Source organism: Pelobates fuscus, chromosome 6, assembly GCF_036172605.1.
Source record: "Pelobates fuscus isolate aPelFus1 chromosome 6, aPelFus1.pri, whole genome shotgun sequence".
NCBI lineage: Eukaryota > Metazoa > Chordata > Amphibia > Anura > Pelobatidae > Pelobates > Pelobates fuscus.
This window is the reverse complement of record NC_086322.1, coordinates 136,269,636-136,283,010: the sequence shown is the minus strand read 5'-3', so window position 1 is coordinate 136,283,010 and position 13,375 is coordinate 136,269,636. Positions and strand designations below refer to the sequence as shown.

Sequence of the window (13,375 nt, the reverse complement as noted above, 5' to 3'; positions counted from 1 at the left end):
TTTTGGACTATATTCCCTGGATGCTTTGCCAGTATTATGGCTGTAAGAGCATTATGAGAGATGTAGTCTAAAACATCTGGAGGGTCGAAGGTTCCCCACCGCTGCTTTAAGAGGTTACTGCAAGCACCATGACCACTTTATTGGTTTAAAGTGGTCATGGTGTCTGTATTTGCAACACTTTGCTTTGAAATACTGCACATACAGAGATTAACCCCTCTGACAGAGACATTAGCCAGACTGGTGTCTGATGCAAGCACATACACAATGTTCACTCTTGTGCATAACCACTAACATGTAGATTTTCTGCAGGTAACTGTTACGTAAGGCTAATGCAATCCTAATCCCTTGAGTGCCTGTGGGGTAAACATGATTTGCAGTTTTTCCATAATTGCTGCATTTTATACACTGTGACAAACTCACAAATCATCACACAATGCTTGGCCCTGTTCGTTCCACTTATTTGCAAAGATGTCAAAAGTCTCTGATGATTTTCACTGCAAGTCTACATAATCTTTTTTAAATTAGATTATTGGTGATATAAATGTTTGTTTTTTTTGGTTTGTTTTTTTAATTTTTTTTTTTTTTTTTTAACCCCTTAGTGCCGTTACGGCGTTCTGTGCCGTCCCGCATTTAATGGGTTTTAAAGCCGTTGCGGCGGCATAGAACGCCGTAACTGCTTTGAGCCCTGGAGCGCCCGGTATACTCACCTTACCGGCGCTCCGCTTTGGGAGGACTGCCTGACAGCCCAGGCAGCCCTCCCATGGCAAAAGAAGCCCCTGGGGGCCATGTGTTCGCTCTCAAAGAGCAATCACATGGCCCCCTATAGCTGGCTGTGGATCTGTCAGCAGGAGGACTGTCTAAAATGTCAGGTGGGAAGAATAAAAAAAATTATATATATGTAACGTCATACAAAGTGTATTTTAATACTAATATAAGTACATATATTAGTATTAAAATACACTTAGAATGACGTTATATATATATATATATATATATATATATATATATATATATAATTACAATAATAAATAAATAAAATATTGAAACAAAATTTAAAATAAATTATATATTCATATGTAATTTCATTCTAACTGTATTTTGTTATTAATATATATATAGGTAACAAAATACACTTAGAATGACATTCTATATATATCTATCTATATATAAAATACAAATAACCGCAAATATATGTATACAGATAAATATATATAATTACATAAATAACTACATAAGTGTACACGTAGACTTTAAATAGATATATGTATATAAAAATTCTACGTGTATATTTAAGTAATATTTTAACATAATTATGTGATTTGATTGACATGCATGACAACACAGGGAGAAAGTGCAGAGAATGTAATTCGCAAGCACTATATTTGACCCTGTAACTCTCCAAGACACCATAAAACCTGTACATAGGGGGTACTGTTTTACTCAGGAGACTTCGCTGAACTCAAATATTAGTGTTTCAAACTGGTAAATTGTATTACAACGATGATATTTTAAGTAAATTGAATTTTGTTTGCATTTTTTTACAAACAAACGGCACCTTTATGGACTATATTATTGTTGTAATATGTTTTACTGTTTTAAAACCCTAATATTTGTGTTTAGTGAAGTCTCTCGAGAATAACAGTATCCCCCATGTACAGGTTTTATGGTGTTTTGGAAAGTTAGAGAGTCACATATAAGGTTTGCATTTCATTTTTTTTTCACACAAAAACAAATATGAACGCTAAATTTGGCCAGTGTTTGTGACTAAGTGGCTACTAAAAAAGACTAAACATACCCCACTTTCAATACCTTGGGTTGTTTACTTTTTCAAATGGATTGCCATTATGGGGGTAATTCTCATTCCTGGGCTACCACACTGTCTCAAAGGTAACATTACCAATCTGGCAAATTTCTATTTGAAAATGGAACGTTCTATATTTGACCCTGTAACTTTTCAAAACACCATAAAACCTGTTAAGGGGGGGTACTGTTGTACTCGTGAGACATCGCTGATTCCAAATATGTGCTTTTTTTTTTTTTGCAGTAAAACCTAACAGTATTATAACATTCACAGCTAAAATGTCAGGCGGAAATGCAAATTTTAAAAAAAAATCTTATTTTCTCACATTTTTTAAAAATTTTATTCATAATAAATTATGTTCCATATATGAATAGTTAATGATAAATTAAAGCCCTGTTTCTCCTGAACAAAATGATATATAATAAGTGTGGGTGCACTTAATGTGACAGCGGTGAATTACGGTTGAACAGACATATAGCGCTAATTCCAGATTTTGTTTACGTTTTGTTTTGATCAGAACGTGCACTATTGACTCCGTCCTGAAGGGGTTAACACTGTTAAATATAAATATATTTTGCTTATTATATCATGATATATATTATTGTAGATCCACTTAACAAACTCAACATGATATAATAAGCAAAATATAAATGGCATAACTATCCTAACAGGGTTATATACCTTTGCTTAAGAGGTCTAACTTTTGGCCAAATGCCTAATATTTTCAACTCAGACATAGATTTACCTGCTACAACAAACCGCATTTTACTGACTGAAAAGTACAATATAACCTATTGGAGAACGAAGGTTCCCTGCCTTTTATAGATCTGGCTTTAAGATGATAATTGCGGCCTTATTTTAGTATGCATATTTCATGCTAAATTTACATACAAGTTCTAACTATTAGTTTGATGGTAATCACATTTTTAAATAATAAAAAATAATATATTAATATATTATCTAAAACCATATATACTAAGGACTTCATTTAGCCTTTTACAGCACTAAAGTCATTGTGGCAATTTTGTGGTGTGCCACAGTATACTGGTTGATAACCACTGATCGAGATTGTATATATACATTTAAATAAAATAAATTGCTTAGTCTGCCATGTCACATCTACTAAGATAACCAATAACACTATTTTGTTCTCTTACAGTCGGAAAGCAATGCGAGTTTCCTGAAAGCTGCTCGAGCTGGTAATGTGGATAAAGTAGTGGAATACCTGAAAGGAGGAATAGACATCAACACTTGTAACCAGGTACAATCAAGTATTTGTTGTTTGTGTTTACAAACTGTGGTCCTTTGGGAATATTGTTTTCAATGTGTGATTTACTTATCATATGTAGAATGGTTAATTTGCCACATCTCTCTACTGGTAGCTAGTTTCTTATGATGTTAGCATTCAATAGAACATCGATCACATCATCAATATTCTAACACCTATAAAACTACAGAAACATAAAAACATATCAATCAAATGACAAATTGCCTCAAATTTATTAAAGGAACCTTCTAGCCTTAGAAATACAAACATATATTCCTAACGCTAGAGTGTTATTCGAACTATTCAGATTATTGGCCCCCCAATTTATTTCCTTTGGCACACTGGTCATGCCCAGGTTGCACCTGCCTACACTGGCTGAGATCACACTAGCCTCCCAATGCTTCCCAATGCATACACTAGAACCGCCACAATGCATCAATGAGCAGCTACTCATAGAGATACATTGACTCAATGCATTTCTGTGGGGAGTGTTTGTAAACTCTTTGCAAAGCTTGGAAATGCTGAATGTCGGTTCTGCAATTTTTTTTAATTTTTTTAATTTTTATTTTTTATTTCTTTATTTTTGCTGTGCAAAAGTTTAACAGGCAGGCTTGGCATGTCACAACAGTGAATACAGACTTTACAATAAGCATAAGACTGTGGCATGCGATAGTACTGCACATATTTTTTTTTTTTTTTTAAAACAAACAGATTGATGCATATATTGTCGCTTAACAAGAAAACATTAGGGTTGTTTGAGTCATACTATATGGATTGACATTAGAGCTTTGCCTTTAAATTAATAACATGTTTGGGACTAGAGGTGGAACGTGAGGGATGGCCCGGGGAAACACACATATAGGGTATGTTTGGAGACATTGGCTATTACACTATAAAACTTAGGCATGTAACTGTTAAGATCGTGTTGCTGGATGGAGGAACAGGGTAGTCAGTGCGTGCAGGATTGAGCTGCACTTATCAAGCCCACAACACACATGGTAAAAGCATATATTAATATTAGACCTCAGCCACCACAATTATATTGATAGGCTCTTCGTTTGTACCCAGTGGTTCACATGGGGCTCGCTAGTGAAAGTGAGAGTTGCTTTTATGGTGGGCCTCGGAGGGTTGGGTGCACTAAAGGCTCGTACCGAGTGCATATGTTAGGGTCACAGGAGGGATCCCGTGAGGCCACTTTCACCTTGTGTGAATCGCTCCTGCTGTGTACCCTTTCAAAACCTGGCTAAATACACGGGGACTAATTAGGGCATAATACTGGCTATGAGCCTAAACAAAATACAAGAATAAGACAGTACGGTCTCTGCAACCCACTGGGTTATCTTCGTCCGCTCATTGCCGGGTGTCAGCCGACGCCCTGTCGGGATGTCACAGAGTCTCGCAGTTGCGTCTGTAGAGTGCCCAGTAGTGTGTCCATTCGCGGATTTCCATCTAAGCAAGGTGAATGGAGTAGCCTCAGAGAGTGTTGCCTGCATTTCTTCGGCCCTGCACCGTCCCATCACTGTATTGGGTGTTGCACCATGAGGGTCCCCTCCGCTAGCCAGATTGGTGGGCTGTGTGGTTTGAGGTGAGTGTCTTTTTCTTGGCGGTATTTTGTTTTTGGTGCGGTCTGTCGCTTGGGTATGCGTGTCTGCCGGATTCTTCTTCGTTTTCGGCGCCATTGTCTGGGTCTATCAGCGTGAGGGAGTCTGCGCCTATGAGGGGAGTGCGTCTGCAGTACCCTGGGTGAGTGTCTGATCAGTCTGTGCTCCTCCGTTTGTTGCTTCTTCTTAGCTACCATTTGTCTCCAGAACGTGGCTAGTATTGCCTCTAGTTTGGACATGAGGTCTGGTATTGTTGTGTGTTGAGCGCACGTGGCGGCAGCCATATTGTCGGGCCGCTTCTCGTCTCTCGGCTCTCCCGCTACTTTCTTTTGCACTTCAGCCCATGTGTGTCCTCTCAGGGTTGGACCGGGATAACCCCCACCGGTCCGGGGGGGGGGAAAGAGGCGGGAGCACGGTATCCGTGGGGCTGCGTCTCCGGTCTGTTGACAGGGAGAGCGGCCGTCTCTCTCCATCTCCGTTGCGTGTATGCCCCACCTAGACATCTTAAGCTCCCGACCTCCAGAGTGCTCGTTTAAAGTATCAGGCTGATCACCAGGTCCTCCTGAGTTCAGGTGGCATGTCCCGGTTGATTATTTAGCTCTATTTCAGCAAGTTTTTGTGGATGATCGATTATTACAACGGGAGCCCAGCTTTCATGCGACTGCACCCCTTGCTGGCTTGGCCCCGCCCCCCAGTTTTGCAATTTTTGAAGCTCCTCATCCAGGAACTCCTTCTAGTGCTTGTCCAAGTGACAGCCACTAGAGGTAGCATTGGGAAGCAAAGTAAACACTGCCTTTTCTTGGGAGTGGCTTTTTGCCCCAAGACCACTATATTAAGGTTTGGATGAAGATCTTAGAAACATCTCCTTAGTCTTCATTAATATCTGCTCTGTGCTGTACATGGCTTGAAGTGTTCATTCAATGAAATCCTTTGTGGTCTGAAGCATTTCAGAAAGCTACAGTCTGGTGGGTTTGACACATTATAAGTGCCAAGTCTGCAAATAAACTTCACTCATGAGCAATGGAAGCTTGTTTTTTGTAAGCAAACCATCCCATAGAAATGTTTGGTCTGAATGTCCTTTAGGTAAACCTAATAACCTAAATATTAGGCAAACCTAATAATAAAGTAATAGTTACTTTACCAATCAAGAAGTAAAGAGGTTTAAGTTCAACCCATGACTTCATTAAACAACCGCCGACTCAATGATTTCAAGCACCAAAATGTTTCTTCCTAAAACGTTCATGAGGGAAAAATGAAAAAAACACAGATATTTATAATATTACATTTTATTTCTCCATTTTTGAAATATGTATTCCATTTAACTTATTGATTTTTTTTTTTTTTTTTATAGATTTTTTTTTTTAAATGTCACTTTTTTTTTTATATATGGGTGAGTTGACCATTGGGTCTGACTTTACTGTTATCTGACCAATTGCTGCTCAATTGATATTCTGTCACTAGTGAGCTAATTTCAACTAAGTAGCAGATTTGTTAAAAACCAGGTCTTGCATGCCCAATGAGGTTAAAAAAACAATCTAGGCACTTTAACAACTTCATCTTATTGAAGTTGTTATAGTGCAGTCTTTTTGTTTGTACTAGAAGAAGAAAACAAGGGGTGGGACTATTTTTTTTTCATGCAAAAAACTGTTGCTTTCTCGTGCTTTTCATGATAATTATAAGCCTATAACATAAATTATAATGTTACCTTGAAGGAGTAAAAATAAATAAGTCGTATTGACTTCAAATACAGTTTTTTTTCCATTAGTAATGAAATTGTTCTATCCTTGTGATCCAACTTGATCCAACATTCAACATTTTTAAAGGAACACGCCAAGCACAAAAACTCCCCAGTGGATCCCAAGAAGTCAGAAGTCAAATAATTGCTAAGTGTAGTGGTTATGATGTTTAGAATGTTCCTTTAAGGAATGGAATCCCTGAATTCTTTTGCTGTTCTTATTATACTTTTTCACTTGGAAGGTATTATTTATTTTACAATCGTTTTTTTCCCCATGGTTTACAACTATTGAATCTGCCACCCTCTTCCCTCCCTAACAATATGTGATGCCAAGTAATATGAGGTACACGTGTACTACAGCAGAATTCCAGGAATGGCTTGTTAGGGTTTGCAGTTTGCTTTTCACAGCTGTAATACAAGGTGAGGTTCTCTAATGTTCTCTTTGAGGCTGCCAAAGGCATTCATGAACATTTCCTCAGGGACAGAGGGGAACTATTGTTTTTGCGACCCATTTTAGTTCACAGTAACAGCCAGGGGAGGGCTGGCAACTTTTCGTTTGCAGACAGAACTCGCATATCTCAAATCCCCGGACATATCCCAGTGGACTAGTTCTAGTCGGGAAAGCTTTGAGTTTATGGGCCACCAGCCCAAGCACAAACTCATACAGTGCTGGTTTAGCAAAGCCCTTTTCAGTTCTTGCCTGCTGCCTTCCTCCTGTAGTATTCTGCCAGCAGACATCCAAACATTTTGATTGACAAAAAAATGGCGTGAAGCTGCAGCCCAAATCACCATTATGTTATTTATACTACTGTACATGATGTGCTGTGGTTTTGGTGTTTTATATTCATAAATATATATATTAGTGTAGATTGGATTAGCCGTATTAGTTGATGACTCATAACACTCCACCAATCCACCAATCAGAGTGTTATGAGTCAAATTACACAGCGTGGGAAAATTCCAAATAACTTTCCCACGCTGTGTAAAATGACAGAGAGCACTCTGGTGGATTTCAAACCAACCAATCAGAGTGATGTGACAGGTAAATGTAGAGACTTACCTGTCAGTCTCTTTATTTACCTGTCAGAGCACTCTGATTGGATGGCTTAAACCCACCAATCAGAGTGCTCTGAGTCTAATTGCAGGGCGGGGCAAGGCTTTATAAGCTTTCCCCCGCCCTGCAGAGCTCATTTTGCGCAGAGCCCTCGCCGGGTGAAGATGCATTTTTTTCTTTTTTGCGCTGTTTTGTTGTTTTTTTAATTGCGTCGGTTATTATGGTTTTTAATTTGCCCTTTTTTGGGGCTGAAAAAAGAAGATTTTAGAAGAAAGAAAACATCAAATGGTAAGTTTTTTTTTTTTGTGTGTGTTTTTTTACAGGTACTTAGTTAAAGGTCCCCCCTCATTATTTTTAGGGTGAGGGGGGTAGGTAGGGGGATAATTTTATTTGGGGGGAGGGGTTGACTAGGGGTTTGGGGACATTTTTTTTAGGGCCCCCACCCGCCGCTCAGGGGTGGGGGCCGGGGGGAGGACAATAGGTCCCCCCTATTGGTATTTAGGGCCCCCACCCGCCGCTCAAGGGTGGGGGCAAGGGGGAGGACATTAGGACCCCCCCTTATTAGTATTTAGGGCCCCCACCCACCGCTCAAGGGTGGGGCCCAGGGGGGAGGACATTAGGTCCCCCCCATATTTTACTGTAGGGCCCCCACCCACCGCTCAGGGGTGGGGACCAGGGGGAGGACATTAGGTCCACCCCCTATTAGTATTTAGGGCCCCCACCCACCGCTCAGGGGTGGGGGCCAGGGGGAGGACATTAGGCCCCCCCCATATTTTACTGTAGGGCCCCCACCCACCGCTCAGGGGTGGGGACCAGGGGGAGGACATTAGGTCCACCCCCTATTAGTATTTAGGGCCCCCACCCACCGCTCAGGGGTGGGGGCCAGGTGAGAGGACATTAGGCCCACCCCCTTATTAGTATTTAGGGCCCCCACCCACCCCTCAGGGGTGGGAGCCAGGGGGGAGGACAATAGGTCCCCCCATTATTTTACATTAGGGCCCGTCGCTGTTTAACAGTAAACAGCATGATTAAACCTGGGCACCCCCCTAATCTAAATTTACCACCCCTTCCTGTCAAGGGCGCACCTCCTTCCTCTTTAGACTCCTTTTCCTGCTCTTTTTAAAGGAATTCTATAGTGCCAGGAAAACAAGCTGTTTTCCTGGCACTATAATTCCCTATAGTGCCCCCCTCCCTCGTGTACTCCCCTCCCCCACTCAACTCTGAAGGGGTTAAAATCCTATGGGTATTTAGCAGATGCTGGATGTCCTCATGCACAGCGTGAGGACGTCCAGCATCAGTTAGGCGACTTTTGGTCACCTAACCACCCGAAAGTCCCAATAATTACACTTGCATGTTTAAGGGGACTGGGACACTGCACCCAGACCACTTCAATGAGCTGAAGTTGTCTGGGTGCCTATAGTGTCCCTTTAAGCACACACTCTGACAGACACGCATTCACTGACACACACTGGCAGAACAGACATACATACAAATTATTAATATTATTATAATTAACATTTCCCACCCTCCCTGCCCTACCTGTTGGGAAAGCTGGCATGGATGGGTCCCTGGGGTCCAGTGGGGCTGCAGCTATTCTAATCAGACGCGGAAAAGGGAGCCATGTTCTCCAAGCTCTGCTCCCTCACGGGCTGTCTACTGATGCCAGGAGCTGGAATATGACATCATATTCCAGCTTCCGGCATCAGCAATACAGCATGCGAGGGAGCAGAGCTGGAGAACATAGCTCCCTCGCCGCGTCTGATAGGTAGACAGGCGGCCGCTGGGAGGTCCATCAGGTGGCCCCCCCATAATGGGGAGAACACAGGGTGCATTTGGGGGCGGCATTTTTTGCCGCCCCCTGGTTAGTGCCTGCAGGGGGAACTGCGTTCCTGGTGTGAAAAAAGTGCAGGAAGGCCGTTCCCACGCGTTCCTGCAGGACTCGAGCCCTGTGCTTTGAGTATCCCTTTAATAGTATTGCTGCTGTAATTACTTCATATTTTGTATCCAAAAAAACAAACAGAAAAACAAACAAACAAAAAAAAAAACACAAAAAGAGAGGTGTTGTTAGTATGGTTATATGGTGTAAGTAAAGCTTTATAATTTTAATTTAAGACAAATATTTTTAACTAATTTTCAAAGTTTGGAAACACTTTTTTGTTTTTTAAGCTGATCCCCTTGTGTATAATTTGTGTAAATTTATGTTATTACAGCAGCACTGCTTTTCATACCTCGCACATTTTGATTTACTTTTATACATGTATTTATTGACATTATTGTACACTTATTATTCAAAATTACAGTGGATAATTACTCAGAGGATCAAAATGAAGTCCTGTCTGCAATTAGACCACAGAAGACCATGAAAGCTCTCCATGGCAGTCAATGGAAAATATGTGACTGTCATTAGTTGGGGCCTTAAACTGGCATGTAACAGCTGGTGAGAATGTTCTAGTCCAGTGAACAAATAGATCGCGGTTACATAAACAAACAATATAAACATTGTTTCTTGAATTTAAAGGAGCTAAGTTAGCTACTTAGACTATGTGACTGAAATAAAAATTCTTATTCTACAAAAAAAAAAGCTTGATATTCATGGGCCACAAAATATATTGCTTTTAGATAATATATGAATAAAACTACTCCCACACCACACACCTGTGTCATTCATTACACTGGCTTCCAGTAGTACCCTTCATGAGCCAATTGAAACTGCTAACACTAACCTACACCTCATTACATTTCCTCTTTACTTTTTTCATTGAGGTATATCTAAAAACCTGTAGTTCCCTTGTCTGCAGCCTTTGCATTCCCTCTCCTTCTAACCACTCCCAGAGTTTTCGTGGCTGTCCAATCACAGGCTTCCAAATCTAGCAAAATGAGAAGTCTTTCCAATGCAGGTGCTCTGGACAATTGCTGCTTCTTGAGTTCAGCTCCACTGAGCTAACTAAACCAGGAAGTAACAGGGCCTGCTGTCTACTTAAAAGCCAGAAAGGGAGTAATAAGGCTACTTTATAAAAGTGACAATTTCTATTTAAATCTGCACTTTTTGTAAAATAAAAAAAGAGGACACTCTCTTCACACATAAAGATAACTTTAACTTGCTAAAAGTGTGGAGTGTTCCTTTAATTATACCCATACTGATCTTTGTATTCCACCACATGAAGCAATTAGTCTCAATTTGTTATATTGTCAACAATAACATGTCATCAGAGTCTGTCCTTATTTTATTATCTGAAACTGATTTTTATTGAATTTAGATTATATTGCCTACATAACAAGTACAAACATGTTATCTTTATTTTGCTGGGTTTTTAAACTCTCTCATTGTATTGGGTCAGCCACATTTTATTAAAGCGGCACTGTCATGCAGTATCCTGTTTTTTTTTAAACCCCCATCCCGCCTCCACTACATCCAATCTACCCCCTACTCACCCCCAAATGCCGCTAAGCACCCCACATTACCTATTTTTTATTCTTTATTTTCTGCCCCGATCTATATTCAGGGCGCCGCCATCTTTGTGTGGGTAGATGATGTCCCTGTGGGACACGTCATCTGCCCACACTAGATAGACTGTGAGATTCCCGCACATGCCCAGTGAAACACCTGGACATGCGAACGGGAATTTCACCTATTCATTTATTCATCAGACAGACGAATGAATGAATATAAAAAATCAAACGAACAAACAAACACCGAATAATAGTAATAAGGGGGGGGGAACCTACTGTCCTCCCCCCCCCGTCCCCCACCCCTGGGCGTTGGGTGGGGGCCATAATGATAATGGGGGGGGACCTACTGTCCTCCACCCGCCCCCACCCCTGGGCGGCGGGTGGGGGCACTAAGTAAATTCCCCCCCCCATTAAGGTGACTAGGGGTCCCCAAGCCCCTAGTCACCCACCCCCCACCCAAATAAAATGCCCCTACCTACCCCCCTCACCCTAAAAAATTTTACTTTAGGGCCCCTCACCCTTATTTTACTTTAGGGCCCCCACCCGTCGTTTAGGGGTGGGGGGCAATAGGTTTTTTTTGTTTTTTTTTACAGTGAGCAGCCACAGGTTGCTCACTGCTTACTAGACATGCCCCTACTCGCGGTATAGCGATGAATAGGATCGGAGTTTCATTCATTCGAATTAAATTCCGATCCGAACAAAGTGCCGAATTGCATTCTAAAACAAACGAACATACTGTTCTCATTCAGTTAGAACGCAATTCGGCAGTTTCGTCTAAAATGACAGGAAGCATCGCGGGAACACAGAGGAAAGGTAAGGATTATGGGAAAATTGCTCTGACCAGTGGAAATGAAGCACACTTTGCTCCTCCGCTGGTCTGAGCTGGTCAAGCGGAGAAATCCTCCATAAGACAAAGAGTCCTATGTCCTATGATTTTTAAGAAAACTAAAGAAGACAGGAAGAAAATAATAACAGATCCTGAGAGAGGGGGAGAAGAGGAAAGGTAAGTTCGGCATGACAGTGCCACTTTAAACTATCACTAAACTCAAAATTCGTGCAGGATATTTGGCTGTAGAAACTATCTTCCTGCCTTTATACATTTGTTGAATTGTTTACTTAGTATTATGTTATTTAAATACCTATTCACTGGTAATCCCGAGTTTACATCACCAAATGACCTTAGTTTAGCAAACTGGCAACCCGATACCACACTCAAAAAAACAAACAAAAAAAGAAATGAGAGAGAACTTGAAGCCCATACACTTGTGTGACCTGTCTGGCACTTAAAGGGAAACTCCAGTGCCAGGAAAGCAATCCGTTTTCCTGGCACTGCAGGTCCCCTCTCCCTCCCACCACCCATCCCCTGGTAGCTGAAGGGGTGAAAACCATTCAGGTCACTTACCTGAGACCCCGCCGATGTCCCTCGGCAGTGGTTTCTGCTCGCCGCCGCTTCTCCCAGTGATTACGTCAGCCGGTGGGTGAGACTGATCCCGCCCGCCGGCTGAGCAGACCTAATGCGCATGCGCGGCAATGCCGCGCATGCGCATTAGAGCTCTCCATAGGAAAGCATTGAAAATGCTTTTCAATGCTTTCCTATGGGGAATTGAGCGATGCTGGAGGTCCTCACACAGCGTGAGGACGTCCAGCGACGCTCTAGCACGGGTTTCCTGTGCTATGTACACGGAAGTGCCCTCTAGTGGCTGTCTAGTAGACAGCCACTAGAGGTGGAGTTAAACCCTGCAAGGTAATTATTGCAGTTTATAAAAAACTGCAATAATTACACTTGCAGGGTTAAGAGTAGTGGGAGTTGGCACCCAGACCACTCCAATGGGCAGAAGTGGTCTGGGTGCCTACAGTGTCCCTTTAATGCAAATAGAATATAGAATATCCACTCTGGTACCAGATCAGTCACCAAATCAACTGTTCTGAATATGTCTTCTATCATTCATACCTTGGAATCTTTGAAGTCTTGCAAAGTTTCCATTTGCCTCAGTTTTCCCTTTTACAATCTTACTTTGTTTCCTAGTTGAGACCATTCTTGTTTCCTTTCACTGGTAGGTAGAGGCCACTTTAGGAGCATCAGGAATCAGTTCATCAAATGAATCTAGAGTAGACAGAAGCTGTAGAACGGGTCCATAGGACTTCCATTGTTGCTGTATGTTATGTGCACTTCTGATGAAGAAGTGTTGAAGAAGGGAACAGTGATTGTTATCAAGAAATCATTTTAAAACATTTCAGGTACTTTTACTAGAGGGTTTGGTTGCTAGGTATAAGTATTATTTTTTTTGTGTGCAGTCACATAGTTTATTGATCACTGGCACTGATTTCAGTAATTAAATGTAGCATTCAGCTTCTAGATACATAATTCACAATTACATTTTAACATTCCCTTTCTGGGATTTTTTTAATATGGGTTTTCTCTCATTTTTTTGGTTAGTCCTGTTTCTAACATTAGTAGTACCTAGGG

The 13,375-nt window shown here is 41.3% G+C and overlaps 1 protein-coding gene across 49 annotated transcripts in view; it reads left to right on the top strand.

Moving 5' to 3' along the window:
• The window catches only part of ANK2 (ankyrin 2), a 540,585-nt gene that overhangs the window by 303,326 nt on the left and 223,884 nt on the right, over positions 1-13,375 (top strand). For all 49 annotated transcript variants that reach the window (XM_063458296.1, XM_063458304.1, XM_063458330.1 and 46 more), the window contains exon 2: positions 2,961-3,062. In XM_063458296.1, coding sequence (XP_063314366.1) covers positions 2,961-3,062 — 102 coding nt within the window. The remainder of the gene's footprint in view (positions 1-2,960; positions 3,063-13,375) is intronic.